Genomic DNA, 14,149 nt, shown 5'->3' on the forward strand with positions numbered 1-14,149 from the left:
ATTGAAAACAACATAAAATTTTTATGTGCTTTGGGAAGTAACTTCATTTTGTTTTTGGGACCCGTTTGCATTATGAAAATAAACCCTAACATTTTAAATGAAAATAAAATAAATTTTTTCATCACCCTCATTTTAGCATCTTAAACTCTCATTATGCATCAGATAAAATCTATTAAATCAAAAGAGAGAATTGACCCTAATTTTATTTTAGTGTAACTGAAGCAACATTTTGTTGGAGCTCACTTTTATGAATTAACAATTACATTTTAACCCTTATATTATGTTGGGGTCAGTTGATGACCCATATGGTATTTTTCATCGGTGCATTTCTTACTGTTGGAATATAATTAAAAGTTCTTACTACTCAGCATGAATTCAGTACATGTCAACAATTTATGCACTGACTAGTAAGAACTTTTATTTATATTCTAACAGTAAGAAATGCGCTGATGAAAAATACGATGTGGGTTATCAAATGACCCCAACATAATATAAGGGTTAAACAAATTCTGCCAATGACGGGCAAATAGAGCCTGATATTGTCATGACCATCATGTTTAGCCCAATGACAAGAAACTTCCTTTTTAGTGTCGCGCCTTAACGTGGTATTATAATACGTATGAAATATTTTTGAACACGCAAGACTCTTTGGATCATTCATTAATCTACCAATTTCACTTTTTGGGGATTACAAAGAAGAGTTTTAATTTGATTTAGCATTAAAAAGCCGCAATAGGGAGAACACAGTTGGCTATAATTTTGGTCTGGCTTTGTTTTTATCCGCAAAATAGAGTACTGAGAGCCATTCATATTGCTAATTTTATTGATGTATACAATTCTTCTTTAATTATCTCGGAATTGTACTGTAAACTAAACTTCGCAGCAGTACTAGGCATCTAACCCACAAGGGTGAGTATTACAGCTATATTCTAAAGAAATCCATATTTCAGACAAAATGATTATATGGTAGCTACATATATAAACAATTTTGTGCGTACGTAAACTACTTCCATTGTTGAAGAACTAACCTGATTATAAAACATTGTCGTCATCGTTAAATTGTTTGAAATTTTATTCTGATCATGATTCTATGGTTGCGAGTATAACAAGTGAAAAACATCTATGCTCAGATATGTTTTTCATAAACAGTTTTTCATACCCCTAACTCTTTCGCATGTCTGAAAATGATGACTTATCAATAATGAAAAGTTTTGATTACATATTGGTCTTCCATGGCATTAATTTGCGAATACATAATTTTTTATAAGCTTATCTTTAACCCACACTTACGAATACGCTACCATTTCCAGGCTATATCGAAGCACAGTTCATGCAAATGTAAATATGATTTCCAGTCAACTCAGTGTATTTACTAATTTTGCACAACCCTTAATTACAACATTTTTTAAAGCAATAATAAAATGAACAAAATTACTGTAATGTATAAATACTTTTATTTGTCAAAAATACTTATAGTTTCAACAATTAATTTTTCCATACAAAATTTCTTTAATTATACCCATTCCATATCACATATTTACAAACTAAGAGCCTTATTTACATTAACTTGAATAGTATGTACCCTTAAGAGTACAGCAATGCTCTTAGCAAGATTATAATCTGAGGTATTTCGTTCTGATTACAAATAATTTAGAAAATGTTTACTATTTATTGTCTACATTTTATGATATCATATTTTCCCACTCTTAATTACAACAATTTTGTTATTGCCTTATTTATGTACATTGTCATACGCTTGCAATTTGCTTTGCTTTAGTCTTCAACCGGTATGTTTAACTTGCGATGTATACACGTCATATCCCAAACTGATAATGTTGTCATAGAATATACGATACTTTAAAGGTAACCAATAGAAATTTACAAATTGTGCAACAGGCCATATCATCCATTCAGCTGCATATAGTTTCCATGCTTTTTCTTTCATCTCTTCCCATACTTCTTGTTTAGATTTTCTCTCCAATATACCCAAGGTAATGAAAAATGCCGATATATAAACGGGCGAACAAATCAATTGATCTAATACTATTTTCTTCATAACCATTTGTATGGACCGACCCGGCAGACGTGAGTCTAGTATTTGATACCAATAGTGGCATATTACACCCACTGTCATTCCCGATACGGCCATATGTGATGTGCGCGTACGATCCCATTTATCCAATTCCTTACAATAGATTTCATATTGTTGTTCCAAAATGTCACCAGCACTCGAAAGGCTCAATGATATACCAACATTGGTAACCAATAAGAATTTATCGCTAAAAGCTTTATGATGGAATTTTTTTATAACTCTCACAGCATCGGTTTTGGCAAATGTCTTCCATGCTGTTCGCAGAAATACCAACATCTTATTGGCCTATGGAAGTTGGAACTGCAACGATGCTTGAAAATTGCAAGTACTTCAAGAAATTTCTGCTTACAAAATTGTATAATTACAAAAAAAAAAAAACACGAGGGTGATTTTCAATTGGTTTACAATGTTGATCGCTTACGCCAAAAATTGCTTCTGCCTTCACACCTCTCTTGGCAATCTTGAGCAATCTTAGGCGCACTGGTGCAAAACCAATTTAATTTAATATTTTTTTAGAATTTCCTATATTAGAGATTCGATGATGGACTAATGTAAATATTTTGGTCCCACACGTGCCTGTCATTATAACAGAGTTATCGATTAAGACTTTAATCGATTACATTCTCATCATATCGATTTTTATCGGTCAACTCCGAAAATTCGAATACAATATTAGGGCTGTTTTCTTTTTGCACTTGATGCAACATTTGTATGAGCTATCCAGAACATCGTTGCACTGGTGTTCTATCCAGAACACCTCATCAGAGCAAGTCACGCCGATGTTGCCAGATTTTATTTTGATAAACGAACGCTTCATCGATTCACAATAGCAATTTATTGTGACTAATTTGTCAAAAAACATGAAATTCAAAGTGGTACAGTGTCATAAATAATCGCAGCATTAAATATTTATTACTAATTGAAGCATTTCATACATTAAAAATGCAAGATTTCACTTCTTTTCTGTGATTGTTTTTAAACAGCTGATTTCAGTGTTGCATATTTTTGGAGATGTCCTGGATACACGAGTACTCTGTTTTCTTTTAGTCCTTCACGGCTTAGCATATCCAGTGCTAAAAGAAAACAGCCCTATTAAAAGGTTTAAGAACACCTAACGGCTGGTACTGTTCATTCTTGCGAAAAAATTTTATTGAAACCATTTTTCGCACATAGGACGCGATGTTTATTTAGGTAACAGGGAGCGATATTGAATTAAGTTGGTGCTTGCTGCTTGCTATTACAAAATTAACATTTCATTTTTCCTTGGGCAATTAATCTGCTACTCCTTTAATCCTTTGTATATTTTTGTTCCTTGTTTGCGTTTTAAACCCACACAACTAGTTTTAATAAATAAATTATTTCTTAATTCACATTGTAAACGGCGCCATGCTATAAACGTCAGTTATTCAACTCGAAAAAAAAACAAAGTACCACAAATGGAAAACATTTCGCTAGTTTTTCGCATTTTTTGCTTTTGTATGGAGTTTCAACTCAAAAACCGAACAGAGTACCGGCCTTATGCGCTTTACAGACTATCAGTTATTCCGGACGACAGTACTTGTGTCGAACATATCCCATACATTGTGCACATTATAAGTTAAGTCCGAAGGCATAATCGATACTGCTGCATGTTTATGGGATCGATAACACATTTACCGATTATTTAGTCATCGCCGACAAGTCGTATCGATCCGACACACTGTAAGATTCTTTACAAACACCGACATTCCGTCCGGAATAACTGATAATCTGTAAAGCGCATTAAAGGTGGGTATTAACAGCCAATTTCTCATATCCGGAACGAACGCTTTCGTTCGACTGAAATAACTGAATTTCCTTTATAAAGTCAGCTGCTTTAGGTATTTTGTTGTTTTTTATTAATTATTAATTTTGAAATTATTAATTAATAAAAATTATTATTTTTTATTATTTTTTATACCCTCCACCATAGGATGGGGATGTATTAACTTTGTCATTCCGTTTGTAACACATCGAAATATTGCTCTAAGACCCCATAAAGTATATATATTTTGGGTCGTGGTGAAATTCTGAGTCCATCTGAGCATGTCCGCCCTGACAACATTTTTTGAATTTGGGGGCGCTTCTGAGAATCCCCACTACGTCGAAAACAATCATATACGACATCAAAAACTCGTCGGAAAAGCGCCGTCACTATTGAGAAGTTGTACCACGCCAAGCTACTACGAAAAAGTATCTCATCAGTGCAATTATTAGGTGCCTATTTAGATCAATTTCGAAGGACGCCAATAAGAACCACTGCAAACTATCAGAAAAAGTGCATTTTAAGGTAATTATAGAAGAATCATTGTGGTCAAGTAAAACACGATTGTGTAAATGTTTATTGATTTGATTAAACATTTATAATTTCTTATAAATATAACATTTTTCGGTTTATCTCATCACATTTAACATAATTTTTTGCATTAATGAAGGAATGATGTTGAGTTTTAAGTAGCAAGTTACATATTGCAGCGTCTATCAGCCAGTTTGTTTATTTTCGATGGAGACAGCGTGCCTGGAAAAATATTTGATTCCTGGAATACCTTTCACAATTTTAAGCGTAATATCTATGTTTTCAGAACTTTATTTTCGTTTTGGCGTTTCACAAAAAATAAAATGGCTCTTCTAACAGTATGCTTCCCCCATCACAGTTCGCGATGGTTGTGGTGACATTTTCGAGTCTGTGGTATTGATGAGGATGAAATGGAACTTTGAAATGCTGGCAGGGCGTCCGTACGTCAGTTGAAATCACGCTAACTTCCGAACGAAACAAGCTATCGACTTGAAACTAGGTACAAGTAGTTGTTATTGATGTAGGTCGGATGGTATTGCAAATGGGCCATATCGGTCCAATTTTACGTATAGCCCCCATATAATCGGACCCCCAAATTTGGCTTGCAGATCCTCTAAGAGAAGCAAATTTCATCCGATCCGGCTGAAATTTGGTACATGGTACATGGTGTACATATGGTATCTAACAACCATGCAAAAATTGGTCCTCATCGGTCCATAATTATATATAGCCCCCATATAAACTGATTCCCCGATTTGGCTTGCAGAGCCTCTAAGAGAAGCAAATTTCATCCGATCCGGCTGAAATTTGGTACAGGATTTTAGTATATGGTCTCTAACAACCATGCAAAAATTGGTCCACATCGGTCCATAATTATATATAGCCCCATATAAACCGATCCCCCGTTTTCGCTTGCGGAGCCTCTGAGAGAAGCAAATTTCATCCGATCCGGCTGAAATTTGGTACAGGGTGTTAGTATATGGTATCTAACAACCATGCAAAAATTGGTCGACATCGGTCCATAATTATATATAGCCCCCATATAAACCGATCACCAGATTTGTACTCCGGAGCTTCTTGGAAGACCAAAATGCATCTGATTCAGTTGAAATTTGGTACGTGGTGCTAATATATGACCTCAAACACCTATGCAAAAATTGGTCGAAATCGGTCCATAATTATATATAGGCCCCATATAAACCGATCCCCAGATTTGACCTCCGGAGCCCCTTGGAAGAGCAAAATTCATCCGATTCGGTTGAAATTTGGTACGTGATGTTAGTATATGGTATCCTACAACCATGTCAAAAGTGTTCCATATCAGTCCATAATCATATATAGCCCCCATATAAACCGATCCCGAGATTTGGTTTTGGAGCCTCTGGGAGGAGCAAATTTCATCCGAGTCAGTTGAAATTTTGTACATTGTGCTAGTATATGGCCGTTAACAACCATGCCTAACTAGGTCCATATCGGTCTATAGTTATATAAAGCCGTCAGATAAATCGATCCCCAATCACACAAAAATTGGTCCATATCAAGTTCATAATTGTATATAGCTCCCATATAAGCGACCCCCATATTTCAATTCTGGCTCTCTACGTATCGTGCAAAAAGTCCATATCGATTTGTAATTATTTATAGACTTACCTATACATAACTTTTTTGTCTAATATATACCACGTATGGACTAACTCACAATTTAGAAAACGATGTTAAGAAGTTTTAAGATACCACAATCCAAGTAATTCGATTGTGGATGACAGTCTTTCGTAGAAGTTTTAATATTAGGGCTGTTTTCTTTTAGCACTGGATGCAACATTTATATGGGCTATCTAGAACATCGTTGCATTGGTGTTCTATCCAAAACATCTCATCAGTGCAAGTCGCGTCGGTGTTCCCAGATTTAGATTCACAACAGCAATTTTTGCGACTAATGTCATAAATAATTGCAGCAGTAAATATTTATTACTATTTAAGCATTTCATACATTAAAATAGTGATTGTTTTTAAACAGCTGATGGCCCCTGCCAACATTTTTTGAATTTGGGGGCGCTTCAGAGAATCCCCACTACGTCGAAAACAGTCGTATAGATATCCAAAACTCCTCGGAAAAGCGCCGTCACTATTGAGAAGTTGTACCACGCCAAGTTACTACAAAAAAGTATCGCATGAGTGCAATTATTAGGAGCCCTTCTGGATACATTTAGAAGGACGCTAATAAGAGCCCCTTCAAACAATCAGACAAAGTGCATAAAAGAATCATTGTGGTCAAGTAAAACACGATTGTTTAGATGTTTATTAATTTTATGAAAAATTTATAAATTCTCATAAATATAACATTTATACGGCGATCACATCACATTTAACATATTTTTATGCATTAATAAGAGATTGATGTTGAGTTACAAGTTGTAAGTTAAATGTTGTAGTGTCTATCAGCCAGTTCTTTTATTCCCAATAGAGGCAGCGTGTCTGGAAAAATATTTGAAAAACTATCACTTTATTCCATTTGGAAAGTCAAAAATTGTTCACCAATTTACTTTTCACAATTTTAAGCGTAATAACTATGTTTTCAGCACTTTATTTTCGTTTTCATTGAAATAAATTATAATAAGCCAGTTGCGCTTGGTGTTTCACGAAATATAAAATGGCTCTTGTAACAATAGTGATGGCAAAATACTTTCATGCGAATAGTGATGGCAAAATACTATCACAGTTGGCGATTGTTGCAGTGTCACTTACGAGTCTGTGATAGCGATGAGGATGAAATGGAACATTGAAATGCTGGCAGGGGGCAATGTTGTATAGTTTTTGGAGATGTCCTGGATAAACGAGTGCTTTGTTTTCTTTTAGTCTGTGACTGCTCATATGTGGCTTTACCGCATGAATTCATGAAGAAAGAATAAATAAATAAAATAATAAAATTTTCAAATGCTTGTTTTTATTGGAAAGCGTATATTTACCTTGCGTCGCCACGATTGTGTTTATGCAGTAGGCCGTCAACGCCTTTATTATGGTTCCTTCTATATGATTTCATTTGCGTGTACCATGTAAACAAAAAAACAGATGTTATTGTTATTCTTAATTTCACAATCGGAATCCAATTTGAGATTTATCATTAAAATGGAAATTGCCGAAACAATAAAATTTCGGGATGTGTGCTTAATTCTGAGTCGTATAGCTAAAACGGAAAACAAAGACAAAAAAGGAAGAATCGTTAAACAATATTATGATTCATTTTGCAAACATCGAGAAAAATTTAGGGAGGAACAAAAATTAAAACCAGATGAGCCGGAGGTGAGAATCATAACCACCGTAAAATCGACTTGACATCCAATAGAATTTTCAAAATTTAATATATACTTTGTATAAGTTTCACTGAAGAGAAATGTGGATGACACCCTCATAAAAATGTGTTGGGCCTATTAAATCATTTCAATGAAAACGTAATGTAACGTCACTGGAAACCGAGTCTCCACATTACTGTGGAAAAGCACCACTACAATATACTTTTAACGTTTGTCAATTGAAGAATTATCTTTTTTGTGTGTAATGTGTCTAATGAAGACTTGAGAAATAGAATAAAACGGTCAGATATTTGTGGCTATTTTAATGGCCAGGCATATCAAACATATATTTCTTTATTCATTCCATTTGGGAACATGAAATCTTAGGAGCAAATCATAGTCACTGCACTAGTTTGTCCTAACTTTAATGATATGAATGCTTCTGAGTAGGGATCATAAAGTGTTCAAATACACATAGCAACAGAAGTCATGATACCTTTGTAATTCTCAAAACAAAGAAAGTTAAATTAGAAATCACCCTTGGTACCAATTCTTTTGCTCCATAGTAATCTATGTAGATTTATTTTCCAAATTGCAGAATGGTCGAAGCAGCTTCTATTGTATATTACGATGTCTCTTACCAAACGCTGACATGGCTCGATCACCATATGGTCTTCAAATTCACAGTCTTGGCAGGGTTTATATCAAAGTTTTGCAACTGGGTTCAGATTGTATGTATCCCTCTATATATTTCCTTTTTTGGAATTAAATATGATTCTTTGGTTTATAGCTAAAGAGGCTGGGATTTTGGAGGCACGAAATTTTTCTGGCATTCGGGGTGATTATGCTGATAAGGTTTTTCGAATTTTGAAACCAAGATGTAGCAATGAACCAAGTAACTTGAGTTTGAAAGAAGTTCATGATATGTTGGATACTGTTGCTAACGAAAACCGATCAAGTAAGTAATAACAACTTTTAAAAAATTGAAAAATGAATATTAATTATTTTACTGCGTAACTTATTCTACGTTTTCTGGAGACTATCCTATGTTTTCTAGAAGGATATACAAAAAACGATGGGCTGAATCGTTCTATTTTAGTACCCAAAATCACAAATTTATATTAAACAAGTAAGGAAAGTCTAAAGTCGGACGGGGCCGACTATATTATACCCTGCACCACTTTGTAAATCTAAATTTTCGATATCATATCACGTCCGTCAAATGTGTTGGGGGCTATATATAAAGGTTTGTCCCAAATACATACATTTAAATATCACTCGATCTGGAAGAATTTGATAGACTTCTACAAAATCTATAGACTCAAAATTTAAGTCGGCTAATGCACTAGGGTGGAACACAATGTTAGTAAAAAAATATGGGAAACGTTTAAATCTGAAGCAATTTTAAAGAAACTTCGAAAAAGTTTATGATTTATCGCTCGATATATATGTATTAGAAGTTTAGGAAAATTAGAGTCATTTTGACAACTTTTCGACTAAGCAGTGGCGATTTTATATGGAAAATGTTGGTATTCTGACCATTTTTGTCGAAATCAGAAAAACATATATATGGGAGCTATATCTAAATCTGAACCGATTTCAACCAAATTTGGCACGCATAGCAACAATGCTAATTCTACTCCCTGTGCAAAATTTCAACTAAATCGGATTTAAAAATTGGCCTCTGTGGTCATATGAGTGTAAATCGGGCGAAAGCTATATATGGGAGCTATATCTAAATCTGAACCGATTTCAATAAAATTTGGCACACTTGACTATAGTACTAATTGTTCTTCTTGTGCAAAATTTTAAGTAAATTAGGGTAAAACTCTGGCTTCTGGGTCCATATAAGTCCATATCGGGCGAAATATATATATGGGAGCTATATCTAAATCTAAACCGATTTCTTCCAAAATCAATAGGGATCTATTCTGAGCCAAAACACATACTTGTGCCAAATTTGAAGTCGATTGGATTAAAACTGCGACCTAGACTTTGATTACAAAAATGTGTTCACGGACAGACGGACATCGCTATATCGACTCAAGAGCCCACCCTGAGCATTTTTGCCAAAGACACCATGTGTCTATCTCGTCTCCTTCTGGGTGTTGCAAACATATGCACTAACTTATAATACCCTGTTCCACAGTGTGGAGCAGGGTATAAAAACGTTTCAAAGTATTGATTTTAATTGAAGACCGTCTGTAGGCTTCACGCTCGAAGATAGGTCGCACCGGATATTTTTTTTGATATATAACTCACATTTAAAACTGATATTTGGATTTGGCTGCTTGAGCGATTAGGTTAAGTTGAGTTAGTCTGATCTTGCCAATAGGTCTTAGCATTTTTTTCCACGCAGAAATTTTAATATGCTTTACCAGAATTTGGGATCCCTAAAGAAATATGCAAAATGGGAATCATCTTTTCGGTCCATATAGCCTTACATAAACCGATTTCTTGAGCGCATAGAAACCCCCTCATTAATTCGATTTGATTAAAATTTAGATCTTAGGTTTATTTTTGGGTTGCGAAATCAAATTAGTGGTGCTTTGTTGATATCGGCTAATTTCTTATTCTTGTTAAAGCAGAAATAAATAATAATTAATTAAATTTAGTGTTATTGTACACACATGCATAAATAAGACAATTTATATCGGTCCATTTTTGATATCCTCCACCATAGAATTACAAAACGAGTTTTTATTTAAATGGGAGTTACATTACGCTGAGTCGAGCTGATGAAAAAATCTGGTGTCGGAGTAGAGCAAAATTGGCTCGACTCCACAGCCCTGGTCTTCAATAGTTCTAATGAAAGCATATAGAAATTATGTCCTTGCAAATCGAGTATAGATTTTACATTTCTGACATTTTCTTGCTCAATGACTAAAGCTCGGGCTATAATTATTTTTATTTTTTTTATTCATTTAATCAACCAACGCCTCTGTGGACTAAATGTTGATAGATTTGATTAACTAAACCCTGTATTTGCACCTTTCATCGGTGCTTTATCCTCTCTCAGTAATGCTGCTGCCATATCTGATATTTCAAAGCATATCTAAGTGGGTTCACCGCAATGAAAAACACCGTTTGTGAATCGGCTATAAAAAGGAGGTACCTTGTCAATGAGCTTAAGATAGAATCAGGTAGCACTCATTGATAAGGGAGAAGTTCACCACCTGTGGTATCACAATGGAATGAACAGTCTATTAGAGCCTGAAATAACGGACTGCCACTGTACCTAACCTATTTCGTTCGTATTTTTTTTGTTTCCAAAGGTCAATATTGGGTTACCATGTTATCGACTCATCTTTATCTTGACAATAAACTCTCTTTTTCATGGCTGGGAGAGCCAAATTATTAAATTGGAAAGTGTTGGTATTTTTTCTGTGAGTAAAGAACAGGAAACGACATAAACGTCTCCTTTCCCTTTTTAAAAGAACTCCTTTTTTCCCTCCTTTTTATGTTAAATATTTAAGATATCATGCTAATTTAAATTCTATTTTGTATGACTCGTTTCTCGTTTTAGATACAGAAAGAGTATTGATTAAACTCTTCCAAGTTGCTTCGGCGGAGGAACAAATGTGGTTCGTTCGGCTCTTACTAAAATCGATGCATTTATCTATAGCTGATCAGCGGATATTTGGGATTTTACATCCACAAGCGAAGGCTGTGTATCAAGCATGCACAAATCTCTCAAAATTATGCTGTTGCTTAGCAGATAATAAATTCAATTTTGCCACAACAGATGGGTCATCAGGAGATGGACCACCCCAATTGCAAGTAACCATAACGCCATTTGAACACATACGACCACAATTGTGTGAAGTTTTTCCTGGTAATGTAGCAAATCTTATGGCATCGGATGTGCTCTATTTGGAAACGAAAATGGATGGCGAACGTTTTCAATTGCATTACAAGGACAACACATTCAAATATATATCACGTAATGGAGTAGATTATACGGAAAGTTTTGGTTCCTCATATGAGCAGGCAAATAAATTAACAACGAAATTGCAACATCTATTGCCCATTGGTATGCAGTCTATTATTTTGGATGGAGAAATGATGGTGTGGGATTGTGATGAGAAGAGATATCGGGAAAAAACTGAAAATACCGATGTTAAACATTTGAGCAATGATCGTAATTGGCAACCTTGTTTTGTGATCTATGATCTTTTGTATTGGAATGGTCAGAGTTTGCTGGGCACTCCATTTATCCAGAGAATACATAAGTTACGAAATTTAATGCGAGAAGAGGAAGGAGTTTTGCAAATTATGAAAAATGAGAAAATTACAAGTCCTGAACATTTTCGCCAGAAATTCCAAGAAGCTTTGGATAAACACCAAGAGGGTGTGGTATTAAAGAAACAAAATGCTATCTATAGACCAGGATGTCGCAATGGTGGAGGATGGTATAAAGTAAAAGCTGATGTAAGTATCCAAGGTCCTATATCGAAAATCGAAAATCTCTAATTGTCATATTTTCGGTTGTAGTACATTGATGGTTTAACTACCGAATTTGATCTCTTGGTCATTGGTGGTTTCTACAATCGGGCCAGAACATTTGTTGAATCATTTCTTCTTGGTGTTCTCAAATATACATCCGAACAACAGTATGAAGTTTATTCGGTGGGAAAAGTCAGCAACTGTACCCAACAGAAGGCTCTTCTCAATAACACCTTAAAAAGCCATTGGCATTTATTGGCCGAAGAACAGCCTCCCATGTGGTATCATTATAAGCCAAAAAGTGCCGAAGGTCGTCCAGATGTTTGGATAGAGCCACAACATTCGGTTATTTTACAAATCAAAGCTACCGACTTAAATCCATCGGGGGCATTTGCATTGAGTTTTTGTCTTCATTTTCCTCGTATACAAGCATGGCGTAATGACAAGTCATGGAATGAATGTCTTACTTTAGAGGAATACAATCAACTCAAACAAAATGCCAGAGGAGGTATTAAGAAAATAGTTAAGCGTCATGTTAGTTTGGAAGATTTCATAGGGGATCGAGTAAAAAGAAGAAAACTAACACCAGCTGAAAAACGAAAAATGGGTCTAGAATCGTATGCGAAGAGATTTGATCCACAGAGTGTAAGAGAAGCAACAAAAACATAGAGATTTGGTATTTGTAATATTATTGGAGTTTCTTTTTAATATTTCCAGGTGGACAAAATCTCCGATCTATTTAAAGGTTTCAGTGTTTGCATTTTAAGTGCCTCTTTAAGTCGTGGTTTTACCCCTGAATATCTGAAATCTTTAGTGGTCCAGAATGGTGGCACAATAGTGGAAAATCCTTTGCTCCATAATTCCAGTTGTATTGTAGTCGCCGGAGATCTTAATTATCGCGTTCAGACATTGGCTAAGTCGCAAAAATATGATATTGTTCACATGGATTGGTTAATGCGTTCGTGTCGCAAACAAACCATAGCTATTAAACCTCTTGATATGATCTCCACAACCGAGGAAGTGAAAGAACAATTTGCCTTACGTTTTGATAAATATGGAGATAGTTATGAGGATTTTGTGAGTTCAAGAGAACTAAAGAGAATTTGTGATGCCATGTCTTTAGACGATGCTCCAGAATTAGATGATAAAACCTTGCATGAGTTGGAAAATCTTATATATCCATTAAAAAATCTTAATTATTTTCGTAACACCTATGGATATTTCTATACCATTGAACCAGATTCTTTACGAGCCCAATTACATTTTCAATGGCATGGTGGTAATGTTATAAATGATCGCTCCCTGGTGTATGATATTAATGGAGACGAAACAAATTTCTCGAAAATATCGTATATTTTTATAAATCTTCAACAATTTGATAAATCTGATTTTATGCACTGGCTTCGTGAACATTTTACGGCATCCATGTTAACGCATTTACAAATTGTCAATATTAATTGGATTTTGGAATCACATAAGGCCAGAGTGTTACTCGATATTAAGGAATTTACATGGCATGATTTTGATTAGATTAAAAACATTTGAAATTGGACTTTATATATGTATTTTATTTTTGTAATTTTATACGTACAATTTTTGTTAGAAATATGAATTAAGCATCGTGTTGTATGTTTTTCGTTGTTGCTATATAAGATTTTACAAAATTACGAAATAAAACCTCTTTCAAACATTAAGTATTTGGTGTGTAATGTTAGGTCCTTGGTGTGATAGGTAGGTACAGACACATATGTCTTGATTTTACTTCTCGTGCTAATTCGAGTAAGTCCATGAATTATCACAATGGACTGAATAGTCTAAGTGACCCTAATACATCGGGCTGCCACCTAACCTAAGTCCATAAACTAACTATATTTTAGTTATTTTTAAAGAAAATTTTCTTGGCTTTAATAGTTTTTTGCGTACCTTAGTTAAATTAACTATAAAGGGAAAACAATTATACACAAATAAGCATAACTAGTTAAATAAATAAATTCCCACATTTGTAAA

At 34.6% G+C, this 14,149-nt stretch overlaps 2 protein-coding genes and 1 long non-coding RNA gene across 3 annotated transcripts; 1 reads left to right on the plus strand and 2 right to left on the minus strand.

Moving 5' to 3' along the window:
* Positions 1-1,431: 1,431 nt before the first annotated feature.
* Positions 1,432-2,675, minus strand: LOC142229644 (mpv17-like protein 2). The gene has a single exon (XM_075300227.1). It carries the CDS (start codon positions 2,366-2,368, stop codon positions 1,781-1,783), a length of 588 nt encoding a protein of 195 aa, XP_075156342.1. The 5' UTR covers positions 2,369-2,675; the 3' UTR covers positions 1,432-1,780.
* A 4,073-nt stretch (positions 2,676-6,748) lies between these two features.
* On the minus strand, positions 6,749-7,504 carry LOC142229130 (uncharacterized). The gene is made up of 3 exons (XR_012720340.1): positions 7,373-7,504; positions 6,950-7,283; positions 6,749-6,881 (listed from the first exon to the last, which is right to left on the minus strand). It is a non-coding gene; the product is annotated as an uncharacterized LOC142229130 (long non-coding RNA).
* Positions 7,505-7,532: 28 nt separating this feature from the next.
* On the plus strand, positions 7,533-13,836 carry DNAlig4 (DNA ligase 4). Its single transcript, XM_075299666.1, has 6 exons — positions 7,533-7,706; positions 8,295-8,427; positions 8,487-8,654; positions 11,223-12,127; positions 12,191-12,787; positions 12,860-13,836. The coding sequence occupies exons 1-6, from the start codon at positions 7,533-7,535 to the stop codon at positions 13,670-13,672; spliced, it is 2,790 nt and encodes a 929-aa protein (XP_075155781.1). The 3' UTR covers positions 13,673-13,836.
* Positions 13,837-14,149: the final 313 nt, after the last annotated feature.

The sequence above is a fragment of the Haematobia irritans genome, chromosome 3 (genome assembly GCF_050003625.1).
Source record: "Haematobia irritans isolate KBUSLIRL chromosome 3, ASM5000362v1, whole genome shotgun sequence".
In the NCBI taxonomy this organism is placed as follows: domain Eukaryota; kingdom Metazoa; phylum Arthropoda; class Insecta; order Diptera; family Muscidae; genus Haematobia; species Haematobia irritans.

What these genes read in the sequence shown, in the direction of transcription:
- DNAlig4 (XM_075299666.1), top strand. Translation starts at nt 7,533, where the DNA reads ATGGAAATTGCCGAAACAATAAAATTTCGGGATGTGTGCTTAATTCTG. An exon ending in TAAAACCAGATGAGCCGGAG is followed by an intron (nt 7,707 to 8,294) that starts GTGAGAATCATA and finishes TCCAAATTGCAG; the next exon opens with AATGGTCGAAGCAGCTTCTA. An exon ending in AGAGATTTGATCCACAGAGT is followed by an intron (nt 12,788 to 12,859) that starts GTAAGAGAAGCA and finishes TAATATTTCCAG; the next exon opens with GTGGACAAAATCTCCGATCT.
- LOC142229644 (XM_075300227.1), bottom strand. Translation starts at nt 2,368, where the DNA reads ATGTTGGTATTTCTGCGAACAGCATGGAAGACATTTGCCAAAACCGAT.